This window comes from Zerene cesonia, chromosome 2 (genome assembly GCF_012273895.1).
Source record: "Zerene cesonia ecotype Mississippi chromosome 2, Zerene_cesonia_1.1, whole genome shotgun sequence".
Taxonomy (NCBI): domain Eukaryota; kingdom Metazoa; phylum Arthropoda; class Insecta; order Lepidoptera; family Pieridae; genus Zerene; species Zerene cesonia.
The window spans coordinates 975109-985283 of NC_052103.1; the positions used below are offsets into that span (position 1 = coordinate 975109).

General features: G+C 36.5%; 1 protein-coding gene across 1 annotated transcript in view; it reads left to right on the forward strand.

The window, feature by feature from the left end:
- The window catches only part of LOC119834692 (ATP-binding cassette sub-family A member 5-like), a 39748-nt gene extending 31390 nt beyond the window's left edge, over nt 1-8358 (forward strand). Inside the window, exons 25-36 of the mRNA XM_038359144.1 lie at nt 247-334; nt 789-957; nt 1488-1649; nt 2398-2598; nt 2792-2952; nt 3666-3873; nt 4548-4639; nt 5004-5091; nt 5261-5342; nt 5714-5837; nt 6499-6662; nt 7241-8358. Coding sequence (XP_038215072.1) covers nt 247-334; nt 789-957; nt 1488-1649; nt 2398-2598; nt 2792-2952; nt 3666-3873; nt 4548-4639; nt 5004-5091; nt 5261-5342; nt 5714-5837; nt 6499-6662; nt 7241-7353 — 1652 coding nt within the window. The 3' untranslated portion in view covers nt 7354-8358. The remainder of the gene's footprint in view (nt 1-246; nt 335-788; nt 958-1487; nt 1650-2397; nt 2599-2791; nt 2953-3665; nt 3874-4547; nt 4640-5003; nt 5092-5260; nt 5343-5713; nt 5838-6498; nt 6663-7240) is intronic.
- The last annotated feature ends 1817 nt before the right edge of the window (nt 8359-10175 follow it).

Below are 10175 nucleotides of genomic sequence, written 5' to 3' on the forward strand. Positions count from 1 at the left end.
AATAAATGTTATTTGCAGTTAACAATTTTCTTTTTTCTTTATTACAATATTTATGGCAAGACTAGGTATATTTTTTGCAAATGGTGAAGGATCAGTCAGAAACAAGGAAATAATTATTATTCACACATTATATTATTAACTGATACGGATTATTCGGTATTTAAACAATTATTTGGTATTTGGGCTAATGGAACCTATATTGTGTTTTTTATGTTAAACGAAATTATGACGATTTTAAATTTTCAGGTAGTGAAATAGCATTCTACCTCCACACGCTATTCAGTTTCTTAGACGTGATGTACATACCGTACGCCATTATTTATTATGTGGATAGGTAAGTATTATTTTATAATATGTCTTAAATATGAACTATGATCCGGCTTCTATTCATAAGTATTCTTTAAAAGGTCAGTATTAAATTCAAAATGTATGACTAAATTTAATTTTTAGTTTTATAGCATTGAAATGCTTTATAAATGAGAAATTTTGAAAGAATAGAAAAAATTTGATCACGAGGCAGGACTTTCTCATGTATGACTAAGTTTTTCTGAAATAAATTCATGCAAAATTCGTTGATATATACTTTTACTTCCATTAACTACGAATCCAATAATATCCAATATATTCATACAGACAGACAGAAAGCTTTGAAGAACAATACAATGAAATAAAATAAAATTATCAACTGTCTTCACATCGGTAGAAGTTTTACCGGTATATGAGGATGAAAATTATTAATTGTTATTTTGTTTTTACGATGATGATGGCGATGGGTGGGTCACTCGCAGGGTGTACCTGACGTGCAACCTGAGCGGGCTGTGCACGGTGCCGGCGCTGTCGAGCTACTTCACGGCGGAGGTGTGGGTGCTGATCGGCGCCATGCTGCTGCACGTGCCGCTGTGCGGCGCGGCGCTGCTGGCCGCCGACCGGCTCAAGTCGGGCGCTAGGATATGTCCGGTTAGGAGACCATATCATTTGTTTATATATGTGGAAACTAGTTCACCCGGCGAACTTCGCAACGCCATTGACGTTTTTTTGAAACATTTATCCGTATTTTTTACCTTTTAAATCTTCCCTGGACTATTATGATTGCATCAAGTTATAAACCGAGTTATAATGAGACTAACGAACAGCAATTGATTTTTATATATAAGAAGATTTTGCGATAGTACACCGGTACACGGATTTATACACAAAAAAAGAGTCACAAAGTAGAGTAACATTATAACAAGAGTAGAAATGTGGCAATTTTACATAGTTAGGTAATAGAGAAAGAATTCTTGTTAATGTCAGTTGGAGAATTTTGTTAAAACAACTTAAAGAATGTACGAATTACGATATAATTATTAGTTAATTTATTGATTTGTATTACCGACACTGGTAATTTGAATGGCTAATTGAAGCATAAAAATTACTAGTTGTAGTACTAGTTCTATTTTCCACGTGTTCTACGAACAATACTTAACAAATACTTTAACTTCATACAGCGTAAGAAAATCGAGCCAGACAAGTGTTTGGACTCAGAATCAGAGGCCGGCGGTGAGGTCGGCGAGGATGAGGATGTGAGACGCGAGCGGCGCCGGGTCGCGAACATACTGCAGCAGATACAGAGCAAGCAAGCGCAGCAACTACCCGCCTTACTCGTGCATGTGGGTACCTCGATGGCGACTCATGATGACGTCATATAAAATCCTTCCTACTTATCCTACTATCCTATCCTATCCTACTAATATTATAAATGCGAAAGTTTGTAAGGATGTGTGTGTGTTTGTTGCTCTTTCACGCAAAAACTACTGATCCGATTGCAATGAAATTTGATACGTAGACAGCTGGACAACTGAAATAACGTATTGGCAACTTTTTATCCCGATATTCCTACGGGATACGGATTTACACGGATTTATCCGCGGGGCGCAGCTAGTAATACTGTATAGAAGAAGGAGTTAATTTCGATCGTTTATTATGAGATAACTCCAGAATTAATTGACGTAATCTTAAATTATATTGTAGAGAAAGAGTTTTCTTTATGTCCGCAGTTTGTTAGGAATTAACTGAAAAACTGCGAGCGATTTGAACGATCTCTATTTATATTTTACATCTTTACATAGGCTACATTTCGTTTTCTTTATTCTGCTACTGTCAAATATAGACTATGTGGCTCGGGAATTAAAATGAATTTTAAATGGTAGATGTTCTCTAATAGTAATAGAAATGTTCAAATAGGTTATACATTTACCTGTTATAAAGAAATTAGAAATATTATGGTATCTTTCTCTGGATCTTTTTGTTAAATATCAGTCTGGACAATATGATTTACGCCGAACTGGAGAGTAAAAATTTCATAGCTTAACAGATTTCAACAAAACATCCAGCTCTATAGCCAAATTCCAATTCCAGAACCTTCGCAAAGAATACAAGATAAGGAATTCGGAAGTGTCCTGGTGCGGCGACCGGGAGGGCGGCAAGCGCGCGGCCGTCGCGCGGCTGTCGCTCGCCGTGCACGGCGGGGAGGTGTTCGGCCTGCTGGGGCACAACGGCGCTGGGAAAACCACCACTATGAAGATCATCACTGCTGAGGAGCGCTTGACTAACGGCACTGTAAGTGAACTGTGAGATTTGGTACTGCATTTTAGGGTGTACTGAACTCGTCAGTGAAATCTTCCATCATCAGCCCACATATGTTCTGCTGGGACACAGGTCTCCTATGACCACGCGAGGTACAGGTTCCAGCTACGCGATAGACTCTCCACCGTCAACAGATCTTACAATATACAATATATTCCCAATTCAGGTGATGCTCGGGGGCAAGAGCATAGAGGAGGTGCAGTCGAGCGCGTTCCAGCTGCTCGGCTACTGCCCGCAGCACGACGCGCTCTGGAAGAACGTCACCATCCGCGAGCACATCGAGTGCTACGCAGCCATACGCGGGATCAGCAAGGCGGACACGCCCAGGTGAGACGCTGGACGTGATAATAGGCTGAGCAACCATAAGTATGAACAGGTGCCAACCGTTTTAGGCTATGTGTAGATCTGATACTGGTGTTGGGTTTTGGATTTTTAGTTATATACTATCTGGCCCGGCAAACGCTGTTGTGCCTCACTCTTACCATTTAGAGGTATGAAAAATAGATGTTGGCCGATTCTCATAGATACCGGATAAGCACAAAAAAATTCATCAAAATCGGTCAAGCCGTTTCGGAGGAGTATGGCAACGAAAACTGTGACACGAGAATTTTATATATTAGATACTGTTGGTGGAGTAGGAATTGATGGAAGAATAGTTGTTATATTTCCTGGTGATTTGGTTAGATTGTTTCAAATTTATGATTCAATAATATATTTCTGTTATTCCATTATATATTGGTCTTGTTTCTTCTTTATATCTTAATAAATGCTTCTGAAATTCTCAACATTACAAGTCGATTAGTTGGATTGTAACCATCGAAATTGTATAAAACTCACCCAATTCATGCAATCAATATTTTCTTTATAACTATACCATATACTATATATTTTATTTTTAAATGATATAATTCAATATTATTAACATTATTACATATTTACAAAATTTTGCGGCACAGTTTTGAAATTTAGCAGCCCACAAAAGTGAGAATCACTGCCATATACAATCGAGTTAGATTGTCACACCTAGCACTGGTTTCCAGGATAGTGGACGCGTACCTAAACGGGCTGCAGATAATGGAGCACGCGAGCAAGAACGCGGACGAATGCTCCGGCGGCACGCGGCGCAAGCTGTCCTTCGCGCTGGCCATGGTGGGCAGCCCGCGCGTCGTGCTGCTGGACGAGCCCTCCACCGGCATGGACCCTCGCAGCAAGCGGTTCCTATGGGACACCATATTGGCTAGCTTCCAGGTGAGTTCATTGGGATTATCTAAGGAAGTGGAAGTGGAAACACTAGCCAGTTACCAAATAAGTGTACCATCAAGGAAATAAAATCTTTGGGATGATCACACCATCACGTTTAGTGATTTGTTATGATATAATGTATAATTTTTGGGCTCACATCAATGGATCGTCCGCCCTGCGAGTCAATTGACATACATAACTCTGATATATTGATGAATGTTCCCGGAACAGATTACATTAACACATCCAAAAAAAAAAATTATAAAGACAGCCTTTTTAGCCTTCAGGCTACCCAGAAAAAGAGTGCTTAAAGGTACCCCACTTCGAAATTTGGGGTAGTGGTGAAGACGTGACCCGTACAAGCAAGCTTCCATGAAATAGATGATGATATCAAGGGAGAGTGGAGTGGAGTCGAAATATTTAAGGATATGCATTTTTGAATTTATGTTATTTCTCCCTGATGATAGCGAAACTGGAAATGTAACTGTGCTGTGTGTTGCTATGCAAAGACTTTTTTTTCGGTATATTACTCTTTTCAGTTCGTTATAATGTAACTTACTTTAACTTTATAAAAATAACTATTTCCTTATATATTTATTTCTGTAACTATTATATTAACGTTTTTTTTAAATACAATGAAGCTCAGATTATCTTATGATTTAAAATATCTGTTATTTCAGGGTAGGAAAGGTGCTATATTAACAACACATTCCATGGAGGAGGCTGACGCCTTGTGTTCCAGAGTTGGGATCATGGTCAAGGGAGGTCTGCGGTGAGGCAAACATTTTATCTAAATTGACGAATCTGTACAGACCTTAAATTATTTTAACTCAGCATAATCTTCTCAACATTGGAAACTCAATTTAGGTCACTTAAATACTACTAAAAAGTATTTCACAGACTGTAATATCTATATAAATAAAAATTTATCGCTCAATGTGTTGCGAAGTTCGAATGGCTTGACCAATTCGGCAATTTTTTTAAGGTTTTTTTTAAGGCACAAGGAAGATTTTTATGGAGAGTTCCGCTAGTTTGTAATATATATAGTTTCCATTACAAATTTCTATGAAAATCTCAACTCTTTATCGAGGAAACAAAACTTATATAAGATTTATTTATTATTCCTCATTTTATAGGTGTGTCGGCTCGACGCAGCACCTCAAGAACTTGTACGGCGCTGGCTACACGCTCGAGATGAAAATAGGGCAAAATAACAAGCAAACGGTAAAGCAAAAATTCACGGGCGGTGAGGATCGTTTGCCATCAGGCGATCCACCAGCTCAGTTGCCCGCTATCACATATAAAATTATAGAGATATCGTCTAAAAAAAGACAAATTTTATGACTGTTTGGTGACAATTAATGATTTTAAATGAATTGTAATAAATTTTCAGATGATGGAATCTGACATGTCGATGTCACCTTCACCGTTGAGATCTGGTAATAACTCGCCCTCTTTAGGTGAAGCGGATGAAGGTAAGATAGGGGGTTATTTGAAAAATTGCCTGTAATCACAGATTACTAAATACTAACTATAATACAGACAAAACAAAAATAAGAAATAAATTAGAGTTCAAACATTAAAGGCGATTTAAACAACGCACGATTACAAACTCAAAAAGACATTTATTTATTCAAGTAGACTACGTAAAGAAGTAGCTATAATAAAATGGTCATATATTATCATTAATGTCGTTTATTATAATAAAAACAATTATTTAATTGCCAATTTTTTAAATAATATTTTAGAGATTATCAAAGATATATATATCAAAAATAAAGCTTTTCAATTAAATTTTTATCAATTTTCATGATTTGTGTAGTTCTAATAAAAAATAATTCCGCAGGTGGGTCAGGTGGAGGGTCGTTGACTGCAGAGGTGGAGGTGGAAGGGGAAGCAGACGCAGTAGACGTCAGCATCCACACGCCGCTGGTGGGCAGCGCGCCGCCGCTGCGGCACCATCACCAGCGGTGAGTGATGATGATGGGTCTTTGGGTGATGAATGTTGAGGGTGGCATTTGGTTTTGGAATACGGAGAGTCCCGTTCTCTATTTGAAATGACAACATTTGATGGGAGGGTAAATAAGTTCGTTACGTAACGCTTTACGGCATATTAGTACATTAGTTACATTATATTTAGTTAGTATATCGCCCACGTTGAATTAATTTAAATTGCCGTTAGAAGGGCGTCTCGAGACGGACTCATCTTATTTATAAACGTAGATGAAATATAGGTATTATATCTCAGGACGATGGATGGTGAATGAAAGATTCGTACTCACTCTTTAGAAGAAAAGCTTTTTAGGTACACTACACTAAATTTATAAATCGTTGATTATTGGTTGTTTATGATTTCCCATTCATAGTAATAATTTTATAACGCGAAAACCCACGCCGTCTGTCCGTTGGATGAGGCAATATGGCGACAATAATTATAGTAATATCAAGAAAAGACATGGGCCGCCCTATCTAGTTTGATTAGGTTATGATGTAATTATGGTTTTAGTAATGATTATTATGACGTTGTTGATAGTGAAAATGTTGATGATGTTGATGATGATAATGGTGATGATGATGATGATGGTGATGATGATATTGTGTTCTGATGATGATGATGAACGTATCCACCAGCACGGAGTCGAGCGGCGGCGCGAGCGCGGAGGCGGCGGTGGCGCTGGTGGCCCGGTTGTTCCCGGCGGCCGAGCTGGAGGAGAGCTTCGCGGAGCGGCTAGTGTTCAGCGTGCCGCAGCGCTCCGTCTCCAGCCTGGCCACCTGCTTCCAGCAGATTGAGGAAGGTCGGTATTAAGGGGGAGTTCGCGTTCACGATGTAGACTTCTTACTTACTCTGTGGCTCGATGACCCTAAATAAGGTCTTGGCCTACGACAAAAAAGTGTCCGTGCAGACAAAGTGACAGTTAAATTTAGCTGTGTTTTTTCCAGTTATTGATTGTTAATAGGATAACACATAACACTAATAATGACTGACTAAAATTGGTCGAACGAAAAAACAAATGTAGCCCCAATATCTCACAATGAAAATGTAAATATCCGATTATGATCTAGAATTATAAGACGACTAAAATTAATCAATTCGTTTACACTATTCGTATTAGATTATATCGATATTTTGAATCTTAGGAAAGTCTGGATCGATTTGGATGAAATGAACAACATTTTTATATATGTATCATGGATACGGGAGCTATCCCTGAGACTGACTATCTTTTATTTAATAAAATAATAAAATTTTTATTTAATCTTTCCCATTGACTAAGCGGACAAATCAGCAGACCGAGAGCTGTATATGATTAACACACAAAAACAATAATTCTTGTGACACAATCGGTTAATAAACAATGCTCTTTGCTCACAGCAAAAGAAAGGCTGAACATAGTCGAATACAGCTTCAGCCAGACGACCTTGGAGCAGGTGTTCCTGAAGTTTGCGCAAACCGAGAACGTCGAGTCTTCGGACCAAGAGCATTAGTTACGTGTAACATACTACATAGTCGGTTTACTTGACGATTCCTTGTATTTTTAGACATTTGTTTCAGCGCCATCTAGTGAAGAAATTAGGAAAACTCGTATCGGAATTTGACAATTGGCAAGCGGGCAGATGTCGGTAGTAATCTGTCTCTTTCGGTTTCAAGTCGTTTGCCATAAGTCAGAGAGGAACGTATAATAATTTGAATGTAAGCGGTTATAAATTACTATAGTAGTGATAAAATATGGCAATATGATCTGATAGCTTTATAAACGCGTATAAAAAAGAATTTTGTATGTTTATCATTAGATTTCGTACAATCTTTCATTCTTCGTGAAAGGGCGGACTGTTTCAAATGACTGTTAATATTAATCAGTTAATTAAATAGTTATTGTTTTATGTTCGATAGACGGATACAATCGATTATGATACAAACGAAATCGTCAAGTAAATCAATTGTTTAAGTGCTTCAAACTGTAACATAATCGCTTTAAACTAAGTAGATCTGTTTTGATTTTAAGCTTTTGTATGTTTCCAAAGAGAGAATAGTTAGTATTTGACATAATATTCATGTAACGATACAATATTTTGGAATCTCACACAAATTCCAGCATTGAGGTTATTAAGGATGTTGTAATTTTAAAAAATTGCGTATTTTAATTATTAATTAAAACTTTAAAAACACCGCGTGATTACTGAGGAAATAACATCATCAAAATCTGGAGTTCCAACATTGACCAAGGTCGTAATACCACAGATAATATAATACTATGTAATACTACTACTAAAGTATTATGTTATCTGTGGTAATAGTAAGCCTCGAATCGAAATGCCTCGAATGGTGTAGTTACGCCACTGGAGCCAACATTTGTCATTTTCCGGAGCCCATATCCTTTTCCTTACCCTTCTCAGTCCTTTCCTTTATCCCTCACGTCAATCCTTTCTTAATCCCTTTCCGGTTTGAAGTCGGCAATCCATTCGTAGAGGCGTAAGGCCTGCAATCGACCTTATGCCTCTCCAAATGTTCATGGGCGGTGGTAGCGCTTACCATCAGGAGCCACCCACCCAGCTCCATTGCCGACGAGGAAAAAAAATTCAAGTTAAAAACATAATAACATATTATATGAAGACAGCAAATGGTTAAATAATACCAATGTTAAAATAAAAATGACAATACAACATAAACAGAAGAATAAATTGCAGTTTTTGAACTTACCCACTGTCTGCAATAATCTTAATGCTGTTATTATCTAAAGAATTAAATTTATAACTCCTAACTATGGGTTAGTGTGAACTATGAACACCAGTTTTCGATTAGTGTATATGTAATTAGTCGAAATGGGACAGTTTCCAAACTGCTGATAGGTTTGTTCCCTGATATCAGTCAGTACAACTAACACGCGAGTAAATTAGGTATTTTGAGTGCATGGCGACTTGCGGTTGAATGTAGGAATAATAATGTAAAATCTTAAATTTGAGCAGTAAAGACAATTAATTATTTTTTTTTTTATTTATAAACTTAAAGTCTATGGAAATTGATTTCAATGAGAAACGAATTGAGTCAAAAAAAATATTGTCCATAAAGAGAAATAAAAAAAAACGTCTTTTTCATGCCAGAATGTTATTCTTTATTTGAAATTTAAAATTTATCCATCCGTTTTTTAATATTCATCCAATTGGGTTGAGTAATGTAAGTTTTATATATAAAAAAAAAGTTTCATGTGCACCCGACGAGTAAATTAAAAATGTTGCATATTCATTTTGAAAAATCGAGTTCATTTAATTAAGTAATCTTAGAAAATAGAAAATACACTTTTGTATGTATGTAGCTTGTGTTGGATTGTATTAATTTGTATGTTTTTCCTTAGTGGGAATACGGTGTCGTTAGTAAATTGTTAATTTAGAATTGGCGAATAATTAAATGTTGCTAGCTGTAAAAAACTAAGACGCGATTTAAACAAACTAACTTTGGTACTTGAATAAACGCAATTACTTAAAGAAACACGAAATAATTTATGTTTATATTTTTGAAGATGTTACCTCAGTATTGGAAACATGATTTTAGAAGGAGCAGAAAATAATACCTTTGGGGAATTGCGTTTGATCATGTTCTAGAAGGTTGACAGCAACTCAAACATGACAGCTTAAAATTGCGCACAAACGGCGCTTAAATTTAATCAACACTAGTGTAATGTTGATAGAGTCGTTGACTTGTGATACTAAACTCTTCATTTTAATATCCATGTAATAATAATTCTTATATCGAACGATCGTGTTTTGACTTTTTTAATCTGTGCATTAGATCTAGTAAATCCGAACACCAATCGACTGATTTTTCAATCGCAAAACGAGTGCACGCAGTTTGACACATACGATCTGTCAAAACGTTAAATTTGACACTGGCAAGTTTTTAAATAATGTCAATGTGTCAACTGTCAAAATTAGGATAATACCTATAATTGGTTGCATCCAGGTACTTCGTCATGTTGAGAAGAATGAAAAATCAGTCCTAAAATGGATTACTATATTCCATTCATACATATAACGTCACAAGATATGGGATCATGGACCCCTATGACTAATCAAGCCTAAAATAATTGCTATAATAATAATAATTAGATATCTGCTAGTCGTTCATAAGTCGAGGTTTAATTTTGATTTAATCAACCGCTAGTTATTAAGTAAACAGTATGAACAAAAGCAGTGTATGTTTGTGGAAATTTATCAAAAACACTTTTAATCAACTGATATATATATATATATATACCTAGTCTTGCCATAAATATTGTAATAAAGAAAAAAGAAAATTGTTAACTGCAAATAAC